At 40.9% G+C, this 26,530-nt stretch overlaps 1 protein-coding gene across 1 annotated transcript in view; it reads left to right on the top strand.

The window, feature by feature from the left end:
• The window catches only part of PPM1H (protein phosphatase, Mg2+/Mn2+ dependent 1H), a gene marked incomplete at its 5' end in the record, with an annotated part of 71,978 nt that extends 53,026 nt beyond the window's left edge, over window positions 1-18,952 (top strand). Inside the window, 4 exons of the mRNA XM_026074193.1 lie at window positions 104-167; window positions 1,906-2,013; window positions 10,041-10,192; window positions 16,678-18,952. Of these exons, the coding sequence (XP_025929978.1) occupies window positions 104-167; window positions 1,906-2,013; window positions 10,041-10,192; window positions 16,678-16,825 (472 nt within the window). The remainder of the gene's footprint in view (window positions 1-103; window positions 168-1,905; window positions 2,014-10,040; window positions 10,193-16,677) is intronic.
• Window positions 18,953-26,530: the final 7,578 nt, after the last annotated feature.

Genomic DNA, 26,530 nt, shown 5'->3' with positions numbered 1-26,530 from the left:
AGTCTCTAGGAAAAGTAATGATTAAAAATATATATACTTGTTTCAGGGCACTAGGTCACTAATTGAGTGCAAGCTTTAAAAATGTTGTTTATCCCCCCCACAGGGCATACAAAACCATTGAGGAAGACGACTTGAAGTTTCCTCTTATATATGGAGAAGGCAAGAAGGTGGGCACATTTGCTTTACTCCAACTGAAGCAAGAAAGAATTCTGTGCTGTTTACCTCTCAGTTTAGCCTGTGGCAGTCCAATGTTTTCCACTCAGTATCTATTTTATCGTTTTGACAGCTTGAAAGAATATCTTACGTCTGTCATAAATCAGTCTCATGTCGGGGGGGGGAAGGGGTGGAGGAGAGAAGCTCAACATATAAGCAGTTATATAGCAAACGTAGTCATTTGCTGTTCAGTTTGCTTTTGGTTTGGTTTCATTGTAAATGATTAGAGTACAATGGGACCACCTTTAAGTGATTTAAAATTTTCCTAGTTTGATTATAAAATATAACTAGGCTGGATGAATGTATGCTTATGTTTGCTGAGCAAAGCAGAAGGATATTTAATAACACTTCATAGTGCTCTGAGATAAAAAACACTAATTTAGGAAGGAGAGGGATCAGGGTGGGATTTTGGAAATATAATACCCCTTAACCATATCTTCTTCAGCTAGTGCGCATGAACTCGCTGTTGAGTCTTTCTGATGTGAATGCTGATAGCTTTTCTTAAAAGAAAAAAAAACACCATCATTCCATTTGGGTGCACTTTGTCTCCAATTCCATGATTAAGAACAGTGAGATTATTAGTGCTGATCCCAGCAAGCTTAGCTGGATGCAGCAATAGGATCAATATAAGGACATGTGGTGTCAGTTCACTGATACTAGTATGCTTGCTGTGTTTCTAAATAGCGCTCCCCTGCTGCATTAGGTTCTTATCTCAATGCAGAAATACGTGCTCTTCAAAACTAGTTAAGTTTTGAAGATTCAAACCTGCAGCTTATCTCTAAATTTGGTTAGGTTTATAATTATTTGCCAAATGTTTCATGAACATCTTACTTTTTAATTTACTTTCTTATTGCATTATGGAGCTAAGATTTAGTGAGGCAAAATAATTTTAAGTCAGTCACTCCCTGCTATTGATGCACTGAGCTGTCCTGGTCAGAAGCTGCTACAGCTGTGCTCAAATTTGGGGGAGTGATACGCAAACAGCAGAGATTTAGGTTCCCCATGAGACAGTCTGCCTGGTCACTCTTTGGGGAAGTGTTAGTGAAGAAGAGCCTGGTGCCTCTTGGAAAACCACTAATGTCGCAGAGAAAGATGCTCAGAAAGGAAGTGGTAGATCTGAGGTGGCAGCAGACCTGCTCTGGACCAGTTCTACATCGGGTGCTACTGACACAGTGGCACCCTCCTCTCTGTGCTCCTGCATCAGCAGTTTACGGTGACCTTTGGTACTTTCCTTGGTGGAGGGAATATGTGGCAATGTGTCAATAGGAAGAGGCCACAGGTGTCTGGAATAAATGAGCTAATTAAGCTCCTCATCCTTTTTGTAAAACCTATTTACTTCACACTGATAGCATGATCTGCTAAAGGAATGCTCTCCTTGACTGTCATGGGACAGCTAGGGGACTGGGTTAGATTTCCATTGGCCCTTTCGGATGGTCACAGTCTAAGGCACGCATGCACAGTCTGGGATGTGGACAAATACAAAGCTTAGAATAACCACAGAAATGGAGATGTGAGCATTAAAAGTTTAAAAGTTGTTTATCTGTGTTAACTCCAGAGTTTCTGGGAGAAAAAAAAGGGAATTTATCCCAAACAATAGTAGTTATGGAGTGGGATTGTTCTTTCTTTCTCTCTTTCCCTATCGGCATAGTGCATGGAACCATATTTGATCCCATTGTTTTTCTTTGTTTCCAGGCTCGGGTTATGGCAACAATTGGGGTGACCCGAGGACTGGGAGACCATGACCTGAAGGTGCACGACTCCAATATCTACATCAAACCTTTCCTGTCCTCATCTCCCGAGGTAAAACAGTCAAGCTTCAATTATCTGATTTGTGGGAGAGATAAAAAATACACTAACTGTGCTTTTTTTCTTCATCCCAAATGTGACTCCATTCTGATTCTGGCCTGATCCAGGGAACATGCTGCCCTTCCCAAAGGTTTCTGTAATGGAGAAGTTGAAAGGTATTAATACATGTGGGAGCAGGAATGTTATAAATTCCCCAGTTGTGTGCCCTACTTCTGGTTTCTCCACATCCCTGCCAGGGCAGTGATGCCTTCTCACTCTTCGCACTTCATGGCTGAAGTTCCTCCTGCTGCATGGTACCAGATACTTCTTTTCCGCTTGTGTCCCATTATCCTGCAGCCCCACATTCAGTGTGACAGACACCCCTCTCTCCTCACCTCCACATGCTCCAGTTTGCTTTTAGGCCTGGATCGCGCTGCCTTCACAGAAGCTAACATAAATCTCTGTTCTCAGGTAAGGAAGGAGAACTAGGTACTGTCATGTTGGATGTCTTCCATGGTAGCATGAAATCCTGCTTTAGATAGAGGACATCGGATCAACTGCTAAGTAGGAAAACACTGAGAGCACGTTGGGAGAGCTTTATGCTTCCATCTGGCTACCCCTTCACTTCCAGACCCAGTTCATTATTCTGTATGATGATTTTATGTAATATGTAAATAATGGCAGAAACAACAGTATGGATTCCCAAATGATAGCATAAAGAGGGGATGGCACAGTATTTATGTTTGGGGTAGTAACCCTACTACTCAATTGTTTGGGAACTATTGTTTTAAATCCCTCCATTGCTGTGACTTGTCTTGCTCCAAACATGTTCAGTTTTTGAACACTGAAGACCTTGCAATGAACTGAAGCATTTCGTAGGAGAAAGTGAGCTATCCATCAGAAGAGGCTCAGGATATAAAGGCTTGCTAGAGGGGTTTGAATGTACTTGTTTATCAAGAAGAAACATGCAAACCTCACTTTTTTTTTTTTCTCCATAGCTACATTCCTGTTCCTACATCAATGAACAGATGACACACATTTTCCATAAAATATTAAGCAGGAGCAAACCAGCCTTTGAGAGCACCAAAAGACAAACCACGTTCTAATCAGACTTTGCTACCATGGGCCAGATGCTGAGAGCCTTTCGCTGCTAACTGGCTTTCTGGTGTTTTAACCATACCTGGGATCTGACCTTGAATTTACTTGCTTACGGCAGTGTGAGAGAATGAAAATACACAAATAATATAACGCTGCCGGGAAGGAACAAAATTATTAAATTGACCTTGCTAGAACATCTTTGAGACTTTATTTTAAAAAAAGGGGGAGGGAGGGGGGAAGTGCTGAAAGATTCTGGCCCCAAAGAGAAGGAGGAGATCCAGAGACAGCCTCTTCTTCCCTTCCGTTTTTCTTGCTGTCAGTCTGGTAGCTTCACTGTCGCCACTTTAATTGTATGGTATCCCTCACTTGGGACCTGCTTCTGTCCTCCTAAGCCAGGCAATCAGCTGCTCTGCCCTCATCACTGTGATGGATTTGTTTAGTGCCAGTGTAATGATGCAATTCTACCTATTTATTTTTCTTTCTGGCATGATGAGACCCCATGTTTCTGGGGTATATAATAGCTGCAGCACAGTATCTCAGCAGGATCATCTCTGCCAATTGCTGCTGCAGTATTCGTCTGTGTGTATAAACCAAAGCTTCTCATGGGCTTTTCTGATTTGTGTGTGTGTTCAAATTCTGGAATGTGATGTCCAGTTCATATGCTATCCACGTTTCAGGATCTCTTAACTGCTTCATAAAAGGAAAGCAAAAAATGGCTTTGTTTCCATATTCCCTTCACAGCTAAATTCAGCAGAAATGTAATAGGGCAGGAGCAGGAAAGACAGAGGACCAGCCACCTCAATTTAGAGATGTTGGCAAAAAAAACCCTGAATATTATTAGACAGTAACATATGCTCCAACTTGCTTTCCATTGCACCTCCCTTTCTTAACCATCTCTGCCTCTCTTCCCAGAGAGATCCCCAGTGCTTTATCTCCCATGTTCTTCTCTCACGTGGTCTGTCCCTATGTGGACAATGCACCTTACACACAAACCCAGATGAAGGAACAATGTCTTTATCCTGCCATCTGGGAAGCTTGGCACTTGCAAGTAAACATAGTGGTGTCAAGCAGCCATAATATTTGGCCCTTCTGTAGCACTGGATTTTGAATTGTTTATATAAAGCACAAGGAAGCACAATGTCTGGTTTCCAGACCTGGGAAAGGGGAGGCACAGGAAATTAAGCTGCACAGCGAGTCGTGACAGAGAGCGAATCCAAGTCCTCTGGCTCCCATTTCTGTGCCATAATTACAGTGTCCTTTCCCAGGTTGGGCAATGCGGTGAGTTTTCAGAATATTTTACTTCCAGCACAACAAAACTCTGGTATGCAATGTCCATCAAAATTTATCTGAAGGAAAGGTAAGTATCTCTGTGACTACATCCAGAAAGAGGGATATAAGTAATTGAGAGCGGTATAAAATTGTACTTTGACAGAGTGCCAGGCTATGGGAGGAGAAGTCATGTAGCCAAGACTGACAAATGTAATCAGGATTCAGTGGCTCAGCTGTTACGAGACCAAATTTGGAGGACTTTTGCAGGTTGGTGAGCTCTAGAGAATTGGGCCTTTTATAATGAACTGGAATAGCACAAAGCAGGCAAGCCATGGCTGAGGCTCTCTGGCGTGGAATTAAATATTTATTTTTCATAATGGAACAGTTCATTTGAAAGCTTTCAGCAGGAAATTCTGCCTTTTAAAGCTCAGCAAGGGCCTTCTTCTTGCATATGAAGAGCAAAATTTCATCTTGAAATTTTTCAAACAGCAACTCAGCCATTTGGTGGAAGAAGTGTGGCCCTGACAGCGTAATTTGGCCCTTGCTAGTAATAAACACAAAGTCAGTCATCAGAGTCAATGATAAGAAGGCAACCACGGAGAACTTTTCCCCTTCCAGTATGTGTTAGTAAAGTCTTTCTGACAACTTCACAAATATGTCAAAGGAAACAATTTTAGATTCACATCTGCCTTCTGGAGAAATCTTTAGGAATTACAGCGTTTGAAGGAACAAGCAAGGCAAATACTTAGAGAAGTTCCGTTTGATCAAAGGGAGTCAAGGTGGTTTCAGGAAGCAAACATCATGCTTTACTAGCTTGAAGTCCTTCAGGGTTATGTCTACCAGAGAATTAAAAAAAATGTAGTAGATGGTCTTGCATGAGCACTTTGATTTCTCAGAAAACATTTGAGAAACTGTTCTGCATCACAGGTTATTAATATAAAAGATATGAAGCTATAGAGTAAGTGGAAAGTTGGCACAGAGTCTACTGGAAATTGGCTAAAGAGCAGGAAACAAAGGGTGGCAATAAAAAGCTGAAAGGAGATTAATTGGTGAGTGCTGCAGGGAGCAGTGTTGGGACCCGCTTTTTATTATTTACATATAAATTACTTGGAGGGTGGTATTGAAAGATCTCCTCGTTTGCCAGTGAAGCTGCATTGGATAACACTGCACATAAAAAGGGACAATACAATTAAGAAAGGGTTTAATTTATTGAAGTAGCTGAGTTGATCAATAGTAAAGGCAGCTGAATGCAGAATATTGCCTCTGTGAGTTTGGCTTCAATTCCACTGGGACAGGCTGCTTCAGGAGCACCTCAGATGGCTGCGGGCTCGTGTGGCAGTTTGCTGTGAACAGTTTTCAAGCCACAGGGACTCATGTTGGCTGCCTCTTAAAAACAAAGCTGACAAACAAGTCTTAGCGCTTTCCCAGAGCTGGTGTGGTCCTTTTCCTGAGCCAAATGCAGGTTTTGTCAGGTGGGTAGATCCATTTGAAATGTAAATACAAAACTGACCCACCTGCTTATTCATTGCTTGCCCAGAGTGTTTTTCTCAGCACTCCTGAGTGTATGTAGGTGAGCAATATTAGAAACAAATATCTGTATTGAAGAAATGTATTATGTGACAGATTGCAGTATGCATATTCAGAGAGAAATCATGTGTAACTATGGGCTTTAGTGGTGTGTATCTGCTGTTAAATCTCAGCAGAGATCTGTAAGTACCAGTTAGGGTAAAATTTAGTTTAACCCAGCTGCTGTGGTCACGGATGTTTGTGCTACCCAGGTGATGCTGCTTCCTTATGGTTGGATTTTTTTTGTTTTCTGGTTATTAGAGTCAAGTTTAGCTAGTTAACAGGTCAACTGTTCCATGTCAAGTAAGACGGGTAGTTGATGGTATAAGTATGGTGAGCAAATTGGAAGCTTTCCAGAGATGCCGTGATGCTCCAGAGAGATGTTAAAGAGGAAGAACGCTTGTCACGGCAGTACAAAAGGGCTGGGAAGCTCAGGGACATTGGCAAGGCAAGGTTTTCAGAAGAGCAGGGGAGGCAGAGAGGAGAACACACACCTTCCAGGGAGTTTGGGGCAGAGGACACGAACTCATGGAGCACTATCGGGACTGATGTCTGGCTGCAGAAAGAATGAGCCATGAGGGAAGATTCAAGATTCTCAAGGGACCTGCTAGGAAATTTGTCAAGGGTGCAACACAGGTTAAGGCAACCCCTACACTGCTGGCTGGTGTCTGGCCAGCCATCATCTGCATTAGTTGGGCTATATATTGCTTTGCAGTGCATGCAGATTTGTGCAAACTGTGTCACAGAACATTGTTTAAACCTCACTATTGTTTCATTTCCTGAAATACAGCTGAAGGAAAGAGGTGGTAACTGGGAAGGCTGGCTCTGGAACTTAAGTCATATGCATTGGAGGCCATGAGCTGCTTACAGTCACAAAAAATCTACACAGTGCTGTGGGGTACTTGCTATTGCAGGCACCTGGGTAACTCCTTGGATCTCTCCTCTACTTTCCAAAATGCTAACATATCACAATCCTTTGCGTTTTCTGTACAGTATGTGTCAAGTATGCTATAGGATGTTACAAAATGTTTGGGAGAGCGTGGAGCAGATGCTCAGTGAGCCCTGCTGGTCTGAGCATCTGTTACACGGACCCTGCTAGTCCTGACCAACCTGTGTGTCTCTGAAAGCTCTCACGCTACTCTGTGCTGTACTGAAGTTACAAGTCAACATTCATTAAAAGTAAGAATTAGAACAAAGCTGCTAGCAGGGAAGTGAAGGGTAGAAGCTGGCTTGTTTCTGCACCTGGGCAAGACAGACTGTAAGTATCACCTGAAATTATAACAGACTGACCAACTCTTAATCAACTCATTTGTGTCAGCAATGGATTGGAGACACCTGTAACTGTATTCTAGGAATCTGATGAAAGAAAGAAAGAATTTTATCTTCCCTTAAGTATTGTGTGGGTATGGCTGCTGCCCTAATGTTTTGCTACTGCAATAATTGCAAGGTAGACAAAGCCATGTTTCAGTGAGCATTGTGTTTTATGTGCTAACTGCTGTTTGCGTACAATGATCTTGGCTGATGCTGACCCACACTTGTTTTCTGTAACCTTGGCACTCCTTTTTCCTCAGCTTTGGTACCAGCCAAGCATCCCTTATTGCTCACCCCACTGCACTTCCCTGCACCTCTTCAGACATCTGATAATTGACACCCCTTTCTGGAGTGCTCAGCTCATAAAGATTTTACTTCTAGGAAATAACTACCTTGTTCCCAGATTACCCATAAAATCATTGGTTACAATTTTTTTTCTTTTCCCCAAACCTAAATGCCCCCTTAATAAAACTATCTGTTCTCAAAGTTGCTGTAGAAGTGTGCCACACTGGGGATTTGGGCCCTTTCACATGTGGATCAGCTGCAAGAAGTTTTGAGTCTCCTTCTCTGGAGATATTCAAAACCCGCCTGGACGCAATCCTGTACAACGTGACCCTGCTTGAGCAGGGGAGTTGGACTTAGACAATCTCCAGAGGTCCCTTCCAACCTCAACCATTCTGTGTGATTGTGTGTGTGATAGGTTTCTCATCCACCTCAGGTGCTCCCCCATCAGACAAGATTGTTCACTTTGAGACAATTCAAATCTGTGATGCATGTTTTTGGTTTCCTATCCTGCCCCTCCCCCCTTCCCCCACCCTACTGAAAAAAGGCTCCTTTGGTTTAATAAGCACTTTGAGTGGGAAAGCCATGGTAGACATGTTTTTCCTCCTGCCGATGCTAGAAGCTTGGTTATTCATATGAGACATGGGCTGCTAAGTGGATACTTGAGCATTAGCTGTGATGCTCTCTGAAATATTTGCCTGTACCCAAGACATCTGTTCAAAACACGTGGTGCTTGTTGATTGCTGTGTTGGCCAGCTTACCCCTGCACACCCCAGTGATTTCTGAGTTGAAACTCTGGGCTGCTATAGATTGAATTAAATTCTGGGAGATGGGGTCTCTGACAACTCCTGTCCTCTGGAATGGGCTTGAAAGGAGATTTGTACAGCATACAGGGATCTTTTCTAGAATAACATTTCCACTCAGTCTGAATAAGGAGAATATGCCTTAATAAAGAGAGTATCTTGCTTTGACTTTAATCCTCTTCAAAGTCCTTGTTTAGGCACTACCTTAGATAATGAAGTGAAGGTTACATTTTACAAATGGCCCTCCTGTGCTTTTGAGTGAAAGGTGAGCAAGTGAGGACTAGCGGTGAAGTCTAGATGATTGTTTCTCCTGTAGTGGTTGCAATCCCATAAAATTATAATTACATTAAAAGGTCCAGGCATTTTATGTGCATTTCCTCCATGGCTCCTAAGGGGAGGGTGCGACAGGAGGGAGAATAAAACAACTCTCATAGCTTCTAGCTGTGCCAAGCACTTGTCCCAACAAATCTGCCGATTGCTGCTGCTGTTAGTGAAGTCCGCAGCTGGAGCAGGATGCGTGACAAGGTGCACCATTTCCAAACTTTAGTACAGATCATCATTTCCTCCTGTCTGCCTTGCCAAGGTTGTCGCACTTCTTTCATATTGCAGTTGTTGCTGTGGTAATTAGAGTGCCCTGTGAGCACTTCACAGAGGTGCTCCACACTTTGGCTTGGGAACTGAAGCAGCTGGCAGTTTGTCTGTTGGAAGATAGCATGTGCTGGAGGAAGAATTACATCCAACAAAGGGCTCATTTTAAAATGCTTGTGATGACCTTTGCTCATATTGTGGCTCACCTGATGACCTCCCAGCACCCTTCGTGACTGCTCCTCTCCAGTCCAGGCTTTAGCCAGCCTCGTCTGGTGGAGGGCTGTGGAAGTCAGAGTGGAGTGCAGGCAGAGTTTTACAGAGATATCAGCAGCAGTGGTCAGCGTGACCGTGGCCACAGGCAAAAGTGGCGAAGCCAATGGACTTTTTAAGGAAATAGTTTAGTGCCAATAAGCTTATCAGGGGGGGAGGGTCACTTCAGTGCAGATCTTGAATTGGTCTCTACCCACTGAAATCCTTACAGGTACACATCACTGAACAAGTAAGCAGTTTTTCCCCATTTCGTGGAACTATTCACTTGCTCAGACATAATACTTAAGTGCAGTGGCTGGGTCAGGTCTAGAAAAGTAAATAAGATACTTCTACTATATCATTTCAGAACACGTGCAATTTATTTGGCAGGGTTAGTAGGATCTGGACAAATAGTAAAAACAATTATTTGTGAATATTTTATTTAAAACTATCAACGATTCATCAAATAAATAATTCAACTTCCATTTGACTAGCCCTGCTAATGACAGGGAAGAGCTTAACATGCAGAACCAGGCCCGAGGGCTGGGGGGGAATTGCCTTGGTCATTGCTGACAGCAGACAGTGCCATGCACTACAGCTGCTTTCGAGAACACTTGAGTCCATCCCAGTTGAGGTCAGCACTTGAGTGTTGGTGCTGAAGTGCCCCCCTGAACCGCACCAAGCCTTGTTGAGCCGGGCTGCCAGGAAGGGTTGCCAGCTCAAGGGCTAAAGCGGAGACAGACCCCAGCTGTGTTGTGGGAGAGGTATTTCAGTGACCTTGCCGAGCCTGCGAACTCAGAGCCAAACCCAGCAGCTTTTCACAGACAGGTTTGATGGTTCCTGCCTTCATCATTGTCTCTTGCTTTTCGGTTTTAGGTGAGAGTCTATGACCTTCTGCAGTATGAGCATGGGCCAGATGATGTTCTCATCCTAGCTACTGATGGACTCTGGGATGTGCTGTTAAATGAAGAAGTGGCAGAAGCTGTCACTAACTTTCTACCGAACTGCGACCCCGATGATCCCCACAGGTTCGTGCTTTTCCTTGACATTTCTAGCTTCTCCATGGAAGTGAGAGTATTTTTGTAGAAAGAAGTATGACAAGAATAACACTCAGTAAATACACAGCACTTACAAGAAGATGTTTTTATAACTTGGATGGAGCCTCTACAACCAAGGGTTATTATATTTTTATGTTATACATCAGGATTGCCTACCTTTCAAGAAAAGGTGGGAGTCACAGTATCGGCATGGGATCTATTTTGTTTGCTGTACTAGGTCACATGGAAACTGTAGGAGGCTGAAGTCTTAAAAGAATGTGATAGTAGGTCTCTTTCTCCAGCAGTCACAGGTTTCCACTTAACTCTCCTCTGGATAGTCATTTTGCACTAAAGAATTTTTTTCTTTCTAGGTTATTATCAGTGTGTGTGTCTCTCACTCTGTACATATATGTGTATACATACTACACAGTGTGGTTCCCACTCGTTTCTGATCATGCTGTGACCTTTAAACCCATCTTCAGAAGTGAATGCCCAGTGCCTACCAGCAGCAGGACAGATTCAGTGACAGATTAGATGGAAAGTTTGATTCTGTTTCATTTAGTTTGATTCTGTTTCATTCCACAGTTGTATCCTAAGTAATTCTCTTCATTTCCCTCTCTTTAGTTCCTCTTACTTGGTCAGTGCTTCTCTCTTTGAAACGTGCCATCAAGGGAACAAAAGTTCCCAAACAACTAGATAGAGCACTGTCTTCCTTGATTGAGTTGATCAGTCTGCCTACTGCTGCGTTTTGTGTCATTGTGAATTAAAACATTACACTAGAGATCAGTAGGCCCTCACTTGTAAAACAGAGGGCTGTGAAAGTGGAAATAGCTTTATCCTTCTCTAAGGCTTCCCTTCAGAAAGCAAAGTGTCTGTTGCTCCTGAATTCAGGCCTGGCTGGCCAGCCCTGTCTCCTGATCTGCGTCTCCTGATCTGCATCTCCTTTGGCCGTGAGTGAAGAACAGAGCTTTTTAAGCATCCCCAGTTGGCCTGGGGAAAGTGGAGTTTCAGAAATAAGCTCCGGGGTATCTCACCAGCCAAGTGAAAACACGCAGGACTGTGTGAGAGCTCAAGTTACAGTTGTTTAGATGTGGCAGCTGTTGAGGGTGAGGGGAAAACCAATCTCAAAATGCTTGTGTGTTTAATGTTTCGAAGTGGCCATCTTCATGGGGTCAGCCCTGTTCTCCATCAGCAAACAAGGAAGAAAGGAAGATAACGGTGGGTATAGACACCATGACAGCCACTTCGGTTTTAAAGTGACAGCCACTCCAAAGTAAATTGCAAGCAGTATTTTCTTATCCTGACACTTACAAACGTGGAATGTAAAGTAACATTTTGCTGCGAGCACTCAGTTGTCAGGTGAATGGATGATTAGTGTGAAGCTGCAACTGCAATATTCTGATCTTCCCTACCTCTTTGCACTGAAGAGGATGTGGTATAAATGACAGCTGGGGCCATCTCTACTTCAGCAAGACGTGAAAGTTTCTCTGCCCTTCCTCTGGGAGGAGGTCAGACATGATTAGTGAGGGTCGTTTCCTGGGCATCTCTGCACCGTACTATGTAGATATGCCATTAAATTAGGGCAGGCATAACCCACATCATCTACTTTCCATATCCCATGAAAATGTTCAGCATTCCCTAGCACCACTGAGCAGTGCTAGGGAGCTTTTGCTCTGAATTCTGCTCCCCCGGACCTCTTATTGCAAAGGTACCTGGTAAAATCCAGTACCTCTGCCCCGCTCTGTCTCCATTCTCATCTAGTAATGGGGAAAGGTTAACCCTTCCACCCATCTTGGCTGGTCTTATCTATTAGTTGTTGATGCAGTCTGGGTGCATGTGTCTTTCCTGTTATGGCAAGAACAACACATCCCTTCTCTCAGCTGAGCCTGCCCCTATGGTGGTAACATACCTGCACATCTAGCAAGTAGTCATTAAAATAGTTTTGATCTTTTGGTCATTCCAAAGTTGGTGATAACCAACGCATCTGTTGTAGTAGGAATGTGACTTCTTTGCTCAATCCTTTTGGCTTGTTAGGTGAGTGATTTCTATGAGTTTTTTACAATAGGCAAAAAACTAAGACACCAAAGGAGGAATAGTTTTTGTTTGATTTAAATTTATTTGTGCTGTATTACTGACTAATCCCCAATAATTGTGGGAGATTAGTCCCTGTTTGTACCAGTGTGCGTCCAGAATTGGCCCTGCTGTATAATGAGTTAGAACAAACACATTTAGTAATGTTTGACCTAGTGGTCTAGGAATGGACATCTGAATTGAAAATTAATTTGTTCTTTTAAGTAACTTTGTGCCAGGTCATTTAGAGACTTACAAATAGTGTTGGCAAGATATTTCTCATGCCAGCTTGCAAAAGGTAATTAGAACAGTCTCTTGTACAGTTTACAATGATATTTATGAAAATTACCTTGTGGAATTGCTCTTGCTGCTTGGTTATAAAGAACATTTAAAGGGTTTAAAGTACTGTGTGAGAGGTTTTACGTAATTACTTCACAGTGGTTCAAATGAGGTATAACTAATGAATTTACAGCAGTATAGCAGCTCAGACTGTGGAGCAGTGTTCATTCCTTTCACTAGGCAGTGACAAGAAAAATCCTATTTGCAGTGTTATCAGTGTGTTATGTTTAAAAGAAATGTTATCCCACAAAATGTCAAGTTCCATGAGGGGTGTAGTGACATATTGTGAGATGATTGGCTGGAAATGTAGAATCTCTAGGGACATAGAAAACTTGACAAAACGTAAGAGGTTTGCCCCTTGGGTTTGGTAATGTGTTCTTCTGAAGAACCTACCTGCTGGAGCAGACTGTGGATCCATCTGACCCCATAGCCTACTCATACCCTGACAGCAGTATATATTTAAAAAAAAAAAAAATTGACAGAGACAAAGATTTTAGGCTGTAGAGTAATTAGTTATTATGTTACATAATTAGCTCTTTGAGGGAGCAATATGTCTCCTTTTGAATTAGAAGTCATTTTATAGTCTGATGGACAAGAGCTTATAGCCCTCTGAAAGCTCTTGGGACTCTTTTCTATTGCTATTTACTGTCAGAACTATGAGTGTTTGTTACCCACAGAAAAACATCAAATCCTGTCAAATGTAGCATGTGCCTGGACATCTCCAAGTGCAGAGAGAGCAAAGTCAGGTCTGTCTTCACCCAGCCATGCAGAGACAACCCCGGGGGATTTGGACAAAGGATGATGAGAACAGACTTGATTAGAGAGTGGTTTCTGAGTGAGAGCTGGGCAATTCGGTGACGGACTGAAGAAGCTGGGGTTGAACTGGGTTTCATAGCCAGCTGATTTCTTGTGAGTATTGTGGCAGACAAGAACCTGAAGGGGGACCTGAGTGAAGAACAAGTGGTACCCATGCAGTGCTGCTTTTTCATACGTAAGAATCTGTATGGAAAAGTATGAAGATAAAGAAGGAGCATGAATCTTGCCCATTTCCTTCAGCTGGGCTCATACAGGTTTACCCACTGACTTCGGGAATCTTTTGTTTCTCATCCTCCCTCCTGCCTTTTCTGATTCCTTGTCTTCTCGCACACTATCTAGAGATTTATTGAGGATGCTGCAAAGTTGCTCCACCTCTGCTGAGCGTGAGAGGACAAGAAGCAGCTCAGACAGGAGCATGTTTTCCCCCATAGCTACCATTTCTCCTGCAGTACTTTCACTGATCAATACTGAAAGCTTCAGCAGGAGAAAAAAATATATATTTATTCTTAAAACACAAAAGTTGTATTCCAGTGAGGCTGTTCATTAGGAGGAAGTGGCTACTTTAAAACTACTTCAGCAGTTCTCTAATGCTGTCTCGACAGCTGAATCCCAAGTTCACAGCTTTAGAGAATAAAGCATTCAGTAATGGACTGCTGCTGCTGCTATTCATCTCCAGGTACAAGAAACTCACCCTGTCTCCTTTAGTGCCAAGTTGAACAACATCGCTCCAATTCAGCTCTACACTAGGAGAGGAATATGTTACCTTGCTGCTGCCTTCACCTGTTCCTTTTCCTTAGCTTCAATGTGCTGTTTTTCCTGTGTATTTCACAGTCTGTCTATGAGGGAATTTTTGGTTTATGTAAGACTTTTTTTTTTTTTTTTTAATCTTGTCCTCTCCAAACACTAAGCAGCAAAGCCTTTACACAATAAAGGGCAATACTTATTCCTTTCCACTCTTTAGATGTGGGGAGCCTTTGTTAATTAGAAAAAGGAGGAAGGCAAATTTTCTGTTCTCCCACAATAATGGATGATTTCTTCTCTTTAAATTCTGACAATAGCTGAGAAATCCTTGAAAAAGTTGTTCTTAGCCAAAATTCTCTCATCATCAGACATGCTGTGAATAAATATTCTAGTTTCTTGCTTGCCATGTGGAATACTTCTGTTCTTTAGCCCAGCATCTGATTTGGGGATTCGGAAACTGAAGAATGCAAGTATGTATGTTTGGGTTTTCTTTCACATTTAGAAAACAAGATTTCACATTGTATTAGGACAATACAGTTAGTGCTTCTTGTTACATCCTGCTCTTATACTTCAAGGTCTTTGGTACCGAACAGACCTTGGAATATACAGAGCGTGTGTAAGCGTGTGTGCGTGTTCATGCCTTGCCTGGTGTAAAATGACCCTTGGACCCTTCTCTTATCACTATAAGTAAATCTTGTGTCAAAACTAGTGAGGCCTAGAAATTTGACCACTTTCTCAGTACCATTAGGAGGAGGAAGTGCATTGCTTATGTAGAACATTAGGTGGATTTAACATCAAAGCTTTCATATAGTAAATTATTGGTTGGTTTATTTGCAGTGAAGGTAACTTTCCAGTAAAGCGAATAAATCTTTTTGCTCCTGGTTCAAAGGAGTCATTTGGTTTAAGGCACCAAAACTGTAGAAATAGAACATAACAACAATTTGGGTTTTTTTCTCCTGTTATCCCCAGAGAGTGAATAAAGTCTCTTTTGAAATAAATTACCATTGAATAATTCATTCTCTGATTAAAATTTCTGGGTTTAGAACAATCCTGGATACTGACTTAATAAACCCTTTTTTCTCTACTTCTGATCAGTGGAGTTATACTGTCTGTTCTTTCTTCTTCCTCAGATGTGGTTTGGGCAGATCATTTCTGGCCAAAAAGCCTCCCCTAGAAAAGAGGGTCTTGAAGTGCAGGCTCTACTTGCCCTTCCTGGTTTCTGTTAATTACAAAGGGGTGCTTTGCTTCTGCTTGCATGTGTGTTTGGCTTTATAGAGCCCTTCATCACCTTAGAGACTGATGTTTAAGCTTTAAATAAAGTACAGGCAGACACAATATTTTTCCTTGTGAATCTTTTAACTGTTAAATTAATTTATAATTGGCAAATCATAGAAAGGCTTGCCTCCACCCTACCGAATTCAAAAGAACTCAGCCAGATGTTGAGCTGATGAAGGAAAAACACATGATGGGAGTTGTTCATCCATAATGAGATTTTTTTCAGAGGAAATTTCTAAATTTGCACAAAGATGTGCTGATCTAGTAACAGCAGGTAAAATAAGGGAGAACGTTTCTGATCACTACTGCATTAGGATCAGAAAGATTATTGAATAAGGCCTCATGTAGAAATAATCATGCTTGTAAAGCGCCAGTTCCCCGTTCTGGATGGTGCAGGGCAGAGCATGCTCTGTGCACCACCCCTTCTACTCTGACGCCCTTCCGCCCCCAAGCAGCATCTGTTGTTTTTAAGGACAGAAAATAACTCCCATAAATACAATGCCATTCAGCCCACCACACTGTGGGAGTTTTGAAGCATCATGAAACTATTGGTGAGTATTTCATTAAATTAAGCACTTGACAACTCACGTTCACACTGTTTTCATTGAACTCATAAATGTGAAAGGACTGTGGACTTTGTTAATCTGGCTATATTAACTTAAGTTTCCTTTTCCAGTTTCAGAATAAGAGATTTAAAAATCATTCTTATGTTCAAGGAAAACAGACAATTTGTCTACTTGGTTTAAAGTGCAGTTTGGATTTTATTTTTAGCTTTATTAGTTGTTTTCAAATCATTTCCTTTGCAATAGTTTGTCTCTGAAATGAGTAGACCCATATTTATTTTCATTCAAGAAGTGTTTCGGTCCTCAAAGGTGTAGTTTTCAAAAGTAAGTAGTGTTATTTTGGGTCCTTGGTTTTTCGGATTTTTTTCTAGAAACTTAATTTGCTAAGGCTAGTGTTTTAATACTTTCTGAAAACTTGTGAAGCTGAGCACCCAAAATGACCAATCACTTTTTGATGAATCAGTGTCTGTGAAATGCCTGGAGGGTCTCGGATAAAAGCTCGTACCGAACTATAAATAATCGCTTTGTGGTTACGTTGCTGTTAACTTTCCTCTTTGCCCCTTCTAAAACACCGGGTAACTTGTCCTTGTACCTCGCCAGTGTAAATCCCGCAGGCTGTGAGAGCTAGCGCGTAGTACTGGCAACGCTGACTGTGCTCTGCCTTTTCCGCAGATACACGTTAGCGGCGCAGGACCTGGTGATGCGAGCCAGGGGAGTGCTCAAGGACAGGGGATGGAGGATATCCAACGACAGACTGGGCTCCGGAGACGACATTTCTGTCTACGTCATTCCTCTAATACACGGGAACAAACAGTCATGAAAGTAGCATCAAGAGTGGTTATAGGAAGGGGATCTTTTTAGGAAGGGCCTGTAAGAGACAATATGTTTGTGACAACCTGACCAGGACTTTTCCAATTGATATAACCTATTCTAAACCAATGCTGGAGGGGTATTTTTCTGCCCAAAAGGTGGGCTCTGCACATATACTGTATATGACTAAAGATATTTCTTAAGATTACAATTCCCCTATAGAAATGGTTTTGGTGCTTAACAGGAACGGGATTTACATGCTGCTAGTGTATTATGGATCCTGTGGTCCCTCCAGGTGAAGACCTGAAATAAGAATTAATTTTTTTCAGTTTACCATGTAGCTTGGAAGAGCCATTTTAGTTGTGAAAGTAGAAATGGGTACCAGAAGCCAAGGAGACTCCTGAAATCCACCCTCAAATATTCAGAGCAGTGACTCGGGCCACATCTCATTTTAAAAAAACATACATACATACATACATGTATGTGTGTATGTATGTATGTATGAGATATACTCAAAGTTTTTGTTCTTTCAAAAAGTTGCTTTCATGACTTATCTATGGACAACATCAAACTCGTGTAATATTTTGAATCCCCATTTTTTCCCTCTTGTCTCTTCTTCAGTAGCATTCTGGGACTCTATGCTTCCTGTATTTTACATGTTTTAGTGGAAAAACTGAAACTGTTTTCAGTGGGACTATGTCTACTGCAGCTAAAACAGCCATCTGTGAAATTGTCCAGGAAAATAGATCACAGTCTTGTATTGCAAGATTTATTCTGGTATCAGGAATTATTTGTCAAGATTCCCTTGTTGCCTGTATACCATGATTATACAGAGCGAGCAAACCCTGCTCTGTGCGGTGTTTACCTGGAAGCCATGGTTTCTTTGGGATCAGAGATTTTCATTCATTGAATGGTTCTGTCTGCTTTATCCTGTTGAAAGGATCCCTGAACATACAGCTTTTGCATCAGTTGGGATTCAGTAAATTTGTATGGGCTCCTGAGTGTATTTTCAGTTGAGTTTCTACTTGAAGTGATGGTATTGTTCTGGTTATCAGTTTGGATGCCCAGATAGTGATCTATTTTTAAAAAAATCATTTCTCTTCTTCCTGCCTCACCTATTATTCAGTATAACCCGCCTGCTTGACTTGTGTTCAGAAAGTAACAGCTTATAACTTTTATGTCCTTTTGATGTTGAGGACTGCAGTTCAGGATCAGTAGATCACTGTGATAGTTAACAAGGCCTTGGCTAACTTCATCATCTCTTTCTTAGCAGTGCTTAATCAATTTAAAAAAAGAAAATCCGAGTAAAGCTTTATCAAGAGTAAAAGCAATAGTCCGTGAGGGAACCAGCTGAGCAAATTTACAGATCATCCTAGCCACCTGTTTTTCAAGCAGATAGCTCTTCACTTCATGGGCAGGAATTAAAGGAAATCAGAAGGTTCTCATGTATAGACAGGTATATTGGCTGGGGAGCCAAATTCAACCTGAATTGCCCCCAGACCACATTCTTCTAGAGCTGCTAATCCTGCTTGTACATAAAAGCTACTTCATGGTAGCCAAAAGACATGGAGTTGACATAATTGTAGAGCACTGACTAGGCAACTCACAAATGCAATGTCTACCAAAGGACAGAGTGCCAGCTGTACGAGAGGATGCTGTCCTTCACGTTCCCTGGCGTGTGCAGACTTTCTCCTGAACAGGAGTGGCCAAGAGCTTGCCAGTTTTGTAATTTATAATGTGTTATGTAAACAAAGTACAGTGTGTGTTCGGTGTAGCTGACCAGATGTTTTATTCCATTGCATCCTGAGTACATGTTCAGCAATCGCAGTAAATTTAAAATTCCCTTTCTTTAAATCTGCAGACTAGGTAGGAGTTGCAGCCTGAGGTGAGGCAGTGCAGAGTGCTTAACAGCTCAAACATGCAGCAGACTGCGTGATTTTGGCCTGAAGACTGTTCCATGGGTTCCACAGTGCCTGCATGTGATGAAGCTGTGTGCAGAACGGCGACGTTTTATATTCTAGAGCTTCTGCGTAAATTAATGGCCTATCTGATTCTGTATTGTCATGCTTTAGCTTTCCTTTCCTTTCCTTTGTTTTTTTTTCTCCTTTCCCTTTACCTCTTTTTCTGTGTGCAACTGAATGAAAACAGATCCACAGCCTTGAAGTCTAGAATATTTTTCTCATGACCCCTCATATATTTTAAAGTTCGAGCAAGAGATCTTTCTCTTGCACTTTTTTCTTTTTTTTTTTTTTGCCTAATAAACTTATAAACATGCTTTTCATGGTCTGTGTAACTCCTGTTGTCTCTTTGCAAATGCAGTTGTGTATACCTTAGTGATTCAGATCCTCTTTAATGAAGAAACTAATGCTGGCGATTCCTGCTGAGTCGTGTGAACAGAAGAGAAGCTGGTGCCTGCAATTACCAACTGCAGGCCTGAGTCAAACATTTTGGTGCCCGTGCATTAGTCTTCATTCTTTAGAAACATGGTGTCAACACACCCACAGTCTTTGTAAAGCCATTGAATACAATGTGGTGGAAAATAATTTCCAGCATAACATTCACCAAAATATAAAACTGAAATTTCAAGGCAAAGGAAGATGTGCCTTCTGATTCGGTGGTGTTCTTAAATGCAGCCCTAGAGAGGTGTGTTAGAGAGGTGGATGACTCAGTGGGAACAAAGTGGGAACTGACACTGGTCAGTTCTCAGAGCAAAATCCTGTGGGCACTGGTATGGCTTTGTGAATTAGTCTCCAATACGTTTGTTCTTCATCTGAAATATTGCCGTCAGGCAGCCTGCTTCTTTGCAGTTGCTGTGCCTAGGTGAAGTTGAGTTAGCTATAAGCTCTTTCCTGGAAAGGGCAGAAGTATAGTATCAATACTCTGAATCTGAATGAGATTGTAATTCAGCTTGTATAAACTCCAGTCAGTCCCCTACATTAATAAATTCTGAGAACATTCAAGAGTAATAAAAAGCTTCCCAGTCAGATGTAGGTGACTGAAGTTATATGCTGTGATGTTTTTTGTTTTGCTTTTTTTCATAGTCTGTTATACTTGTACATGCTCACCTCCCTAGAGTGTCTCTGGTACATCTCTGATGCACTACTTCCGTACTTGGGCTTTCGCTTCTATCTGCTTTCATTAGGAGCTGCTTACCATGCCTGTACTGCGGTCTGTGCTCTGCTTCAAAGTATGGTATAAATATATATATATATCAAAGCACAGTATAATAGGAGACAGGAATCATTTGTTGGGGAGGTATTGTGTGTGAAGTGAGGATAATTAAAAACATTTCAATTTCCCTTTCTAAGTTGAATTATTTTAGGAGTCACAGCATTACAAGTCACTGATGGCAGAGAGAAAGAATTGCTATGATCTGTGTTGCACAACACCATTTTTCAGCAAGGCATGGATTTTGCCATGCTCAAACTTGCAGCTGCTCTACTGCTCCGGGAAGCTGCTAACCTGAGGTAGGAAAAGATAGCTCACCTAATCAAGCAGGAGCAAATTAGGCACTAAGTCCAAATTTTATATCCTTGGCACATCATCTTAGTTACTGCCTGATGCTGGCAGCACGATGGTTTTGCTGGTGAAGTTTCCTTCATATGCAAAATTATTATGCCCTAGCAGCAAGGAACCTCCGTCCTAAATTGCCTCTGTATTAATACTGCTATTGTACAGTGCTGGATCCTTGCCAATACATTGGCACTGCTTACAAAGTTAGGCAAGTTATCATTCTTCAGACAGCAGCAAGAAAGGAACCTGTATGCCATACAGTTCAGATTAGCTGACAGTTACTCGTATGCCATTGTCTTCTGGTGCCTGGTCCAGCTCCATTTTTATCAACCCAGAACCAAGTAGCTTGCTACCGTTCTCCCATGAATACTCTTCCAGAAGTTAGTACAGTCATTTCGGACGTTTTCACTTGCACTACAGACTAAAATGTTCTTTGCTTAATTTGATGAAGAAGTCAGAAATTTCTGGGGCACACAACCACCTTTTGTTAAACTACTGCAGCGATGCTTCCTTTATTAACACAAAAGCCTATTGTTTGAGAGGACTAATTTTCTATAGCTTCACGCTGGAGAGAGAGAGTGTTTTTAATAAAAGAAATGTTAAAAAGCAACAGCACTAACAACCTAAAGGAAAAGTAGTCTTAGTCTGCTGTATTAGCAGTGGATTTCCATGTTAAAGTTAAATCCATGTTAAAATGTGACCAGAGGGGTCTCTGAAATACGGTAGAATCTGTGCCTCCAAGATATTTTTGAAGAACTGCATTTTATGTTTGGGCCGATTTTGGCTTTGAACTTCTACTAGGTTTTTAAGGACACTACATGTTCCAAACGGATCTGCTGTGTTTGTTCTTGCCTCACCATTTTGCTTTTGTTTTGCATTTTCTGTACAAATAGTTTCAACATTTTTATATCAAACATGAATTGCAAACTATGTGGAATTGTTGTTTTTCCCCAACATTCTTGGTGTGTAGATAGTTTTCCTCCATGTCTCTTAGATGAAGTTAGTAATGTGGCTACCATATAGAGAGTGACCAAACGAAGCTGTAACTGTGCTGCTGTATTTCTACCTGTGATGTACTTGAAGGAGGGTGCCCTTGTCCACCTCCACATTCACTCTTTTTTCTTTCCTTTCTTTTTTTTTTTTTAATTTTTAAAGCTGTTGCTGGTGGTGTTCTTCCATAAGTATATTATTTTGGTTTGAGGGTTTTTTTTAATAGCTGCCACTTTTTTCTTTCCTTCATTGGACAAATAATCTTATTTTGAGATCTGTACAACTGTCTAGGTTTTGTATGTCCTGAAGAATGGAGGACCTGCTGGAGGAAGATGTTTTGGACCAATGTTCTTATGCTTTGTGACTGTGAAATGTTAATCTTTTTGTAGCCTAAGAACAAAAAATGTTTAGTAAAGGGACATATTTTATGTTTTTTGAAACTTTTCAGTGCAATGAAAAAAAAGAGGAAGATGCTGAAGAAGTGTATGCACAAAGAAGTTTTAAAATAAAAATTTAAATTATATATATATATATTTCCATCTGTATCTATAAATATTATTATTCTGACTTTGTCCCTGGTGAACACCTAAGTCTCTGTGTGTGTATTAATAATTGTGCAGTACAGAGAGTTAGCACAGTGTTTTACCAGGGAATGGAATGATTCACTGACAAATGGTCTCACTCTTGCTTTAATGAAGTGAAGCCCTTTAAAGTGCATTAGCTTATGGGTTGATCTGGAAGAGTTTATCTGCAGGCCTACGTCATTCTGTATAACTCTGTGAACTGTATGCTGCCGTGAGATTAAGGTTCATCATTCAGATTGCCAGTTGCCATGTTCTGGCCCAGCAAACGGCCATGCAGAGTGATCAGCTGTCAACACTCTGTGGCAAGAAAAAGTGGGTATAATTTTTGAAATGACAACAGAGTTGCAGTAAGTTTTCCATCTTCCCCACTTTCTTAGGAATTATTGTCTTTAATGTAAACTCAGAGCAAAATCTGAGTAAAATCAAGGGTGAATTCATTGATTTTACCAAAGCAAGTTGTCAGGGTATTTAATAACCAAAGATGTGTTTGGAGGTGCCAAAGATACATAAAGGAACACCTGCCTCTTTGCATTGTACCAGCACAGAGCCAAGGGCAATATCTGTCGACATTACAAACACAGCTGAAATGATGGATGATGTGTCAGGTGTGAACAGTAGAGTCCATGCTGCTTAACTTGGGAAGAGGGGGACTCTCAGACATCTACCTTAATAGCTGGGGAGGTTTCATATCCCTCTTTATCCTCCAAGGTATTGCCTACTCTACACTGGTTTCTTTTCTCTGTACAAAGTAGAATACACAGAAATTAAGGCTTAAACTATTCAGTACATACAATATAGTATTTCAGGTATCCTTTATGTTCATTTTTCAACAAGTATACAAATGGGAGAGTGAGAGCTAGGCGGGTGTCTGCTGTTTATATCTTTGCAAGTGCTGTGCCATAACACAAGCAGTTCTCCTGATTTTAATTTGCCTTTAAATTTAGTAGAAGAGAAGTTAAAACACATTTGTTCTGTCTCACTATTGTTTCCGCAGTTTTTAAAATGCTACATATGCCTGTAGTGTGCACCGAGCATAACGGAGCCTGGGAAGATGAGTGATTTGTTACTTTCACTCTGGTTCTTCTTACTCTTCAGTAAATCCTACAGTTTATTACTGCAGTCAGACCAGGGAGTAAAGCTTAAAATTACAGCACAAATAAATAAACTTCAGCAAAGCTTTGCCTGAGTCACTAGTGGAAGCTGAATAAGTGTTGGTAGTGTGCAGTGACAGGGTACTGTTGCAAGGCAAACAAACTTCCAGGAGTGTGCCCCGAGTCGTACTATTGCTTCTCCATCTCTTATAGCCAAAATTCTGTAAGAGTGTAGGTCAAGTAAGGCTTATTTGTTCTCATTTTCTAGGTAAGAGGTACAACTCTCAATTTGGACAGTCAGTTTCTGTAATTCTTGTATGCAATAAATCGATGCTTAGTGACATGATATACTCATGTTTTCCTACTGAATGCACTCAGTTAACTAAAGCTGCATAAAGGAACAATCCACATATTTTATTGTATTTTGTATAGTTACTGTAAAAGAGAGGCCTGAAGTATCTTCTTCTTAATATATCTTTGTACAACAACATACCTTCACAAAAAGTTTACTTTATAATATTACGCTGCGGCTTTTATTAATTCCAGAGTTACTCTAGTGCTGTCCAGGAAGGCTTATATAAACCAAAGTTATTGCACATCCTGTTCTTGTTAGAAGGAAAGATGAAGTATTTTTTTTTAAATCCTTCCACTTTGCAAAGCAAAGGATGCCATAACTTTTTAGGAACATAAAATGGTTTCAGGAGAAATTGTACTTTGAAGACAAGGATAATAAAAAGGAGTACAATCAAGGTAGACAAACTGTGTCTACAGGTAGATAAAGAATAGATGATTTAGAGACTCCTGTTTAATAATTTAAGAACAATTAATCATAAATGTGAAGCTGCAGAATGAGTCTACGGCACTCTGCCACAAAATACTTAGGGGAGAGGGAGGAAGCTGCAGTAGAAAAATAATTATATCTTTACTGCAGCTAATTTAAATGAGACTAATTATTTAGATGCATAGACAGATGAGAGCTAAACCTTTATGTATTTTAGGCCACCTAAGATTAGGATTAACATCTTGTTTCTTCGGTGCCTTAGTGCATAATTTCCCAGGCTCTAAAGAGCCTAAATGTCACTGATCTTTACTCCTGGGCATTTATTCCCTTAAGCAAGAGAAGGCAATCCTTTATGATGATCTTCTGCAAGGACAGCAGTACAACCAACTGTAATGACTTGGTATCATCTCTGAATTTAACAGTCAACCCTGGATTTACCCAGGCTATTTTTCTCTTGTCTATGGTCAACCAAGATCCTTCCCAACAGGCTCTACCACAACATAGCCTCCAGCTGGTTTACTTATGGGTGCTGTTTTTTCCTTCCTTCTTGTTACCATCCTTATCTTTTTGATTTAAAACACAATTTTTTTTTAACCTAAAAAAATGGTCCCTCAGAAGAAAAACTTGCATGTATGTATGTGGCTTCTGCTATTTGAAAGGGGAAACTTTTATGGTTTAAGTTGATTTGAGAGGGTTCTACCTTTTGAGCCATTGTTTCCCCAGTTCATTTGTTTGGCCCTATTTTTTTCTAAGGAAACCACTTCTCAGTAAATTAAGAGCTGATTGGAAGATCCAAAGCTTGTCACACAAGCTCAGATGTTGCATTTAGCTTGTGATGGGACAGTTAATACTTATTATTTCTGTATTGTTCCAACTTTTCAGGGACTAAGCAAACAAATGTGAAATTTTGCTATTTTTGCTTTAGGAAGAGAAGATTTAAAATATATGGAAATTCTGCAAGATATTCCTAAAGTAAAATTGCAAGAAAAGATATGGTTTTCCCATGAAAGTAGCAGTGGGAGACAAGTGAATAGATTGCCACCTCATCAGGTAGGTATTTGTTCCTAAATAGAGACCATTTCTCTGTACAAGATAATGTTCATTAAGAGATGGAGATGTAAAAGCAGCTGACACCTGCAGTCATTTTAGTCACATCAAAAAATTTAGACTGGGTCTGCCCATCTGTATCTCTTAAATGTATATTTTGTTTTTAATCCTGACTCCCCTTTGCATCTGGAGAGCCTTAGCGGATGCAGGCTGTGGCAGCTGTTGCACAGTACAGTGCAATATCACAGCATGTACTGGGACAGGAGAGGGGATGACAAGAAGCCAAATCCAGTTGCAGTTCTCCAGGATCTAGAAGCAGACAAACCAATTATTCAAATAGGAAATTGCCAAAGAACATACAAAGAGCAGGGGATTTTTTTTTTTTTAATCCACAAGCAATTTAGACCTTGATTCTGACTGAAAAGAGAAATACTCTTGTCCTCATGTTGTGCCTGTTTACTTTCCGTCACACATTGGTGCCATAGGTTATTGCACCAAATGTCGCTTTTCTCATCATCCTCCAGCTCTCCCTAGAGGTTTGCAGCCAAAAATCAAAGGCATGTTACCCAGCTGAGCTCGAGGTACTACAAGAACAAGTTATTAATAAACATTTATGCTGCATTTTCTAAGGAATGAGCAGAGTTTGCGCCCAATTAAAAAAAAAAATTACTTGGCAGGTCTTTGCACCCCTCTCAGTACTTGCTTTCCACCACCAGTCATGCAATTGAATTTTACATCTGGGAATTTGGAGTATTTGGAATGTAAGCAATGGAACATCATTCTTACCCCTTCTCCGCTTGAGCACTAGCACATAACCAGTTTAAACGAGCCAGACAAGAATAAAAACACACCCTTCAAACTAAGTCTCATGTCCAGACATACAAGTATTTTATGAATGGGAAAAATATTAAATACAATGCTCAGCCAGTAAATCTTTCTGTGGTTACATTTTTCTAAGAATGGTGTTTTAAGGAAGGTCTGTTTGGCTCAAAAAGAAAGAAAGAAAGAAAAAAAGAAAGAAAGAAAGAAGGAAAGAAAGAAAGAAAGGACAATCTAGGGTTTTGCAAAATTTCCTAGTAGTGCTTCTCTGCTACCTCTCCTGCAAGATTTCCCTGGTGATTGCTTCACTAGGAAAGCAGATGATAGAGTGCTACTCATTCAATTAGGAAATGGGAAGGACAACAACCATCTAACCTGAAATTAGCTAAATGGCACAGACTGAACTTTGATAAATAAGCACTTGTAGAAAATTCAGTTTATAGGTATATATATATATGAAAAAAAGTTGTCAAGGAACTTGGAACAGCAGCTAGGATGTTGGAAATCATGATCTGTTTGTGCATGTTCCAGGAGCAGAAAGAAAGCAGTGGTATGTAAACATACACATTTTAGCTGTCAGTTACCCAGAATATACTAACTGAGTATATGTTCATGCTTTGGTTAACTAACCCTCTACCTTTTAGAAAGGCTAAGGGGAGGGGGGAGATAGCAAGACCCCCCCCCCCCCTTTTTCCAGGTGCCTCATCTTCAAAGAGACAAAACTAAGTTTTTTAAAAATGGAACTAGGAGTGACTCAATTTTTTGTTTATTGTTTGGAGGACCCAATATCTAAGTCTGTATTGAAAAGCTTCCTTGTTCAGCAAGTCCTGCTGGGAATGTGCCGGGATGTGGCCATCAGACGGCTGGGTCCTGTGAAGCTGCCTGTGCCA

This window comes from Apteryx rowi, unplaced genomic scaffold (genome assembly GCF_003343035.1).
Source record: "Apteryx rowi isolate R43461 unplaced genomic scaffold, aptRow1 scaffold_380, whole genome shotgun sequence".
NCBI classification, from domain to species: domain Eukaryota; kingdom Metazoa; phylum Chordata; class Aves; order Apterygiformes; family Apterygidae; genus Apteryx; species Apteryx rowi.
Note: the sequence above shows the minus strand (reverse complement) of the source record. Positions and strands in the feature narration are given on the sequence as shown.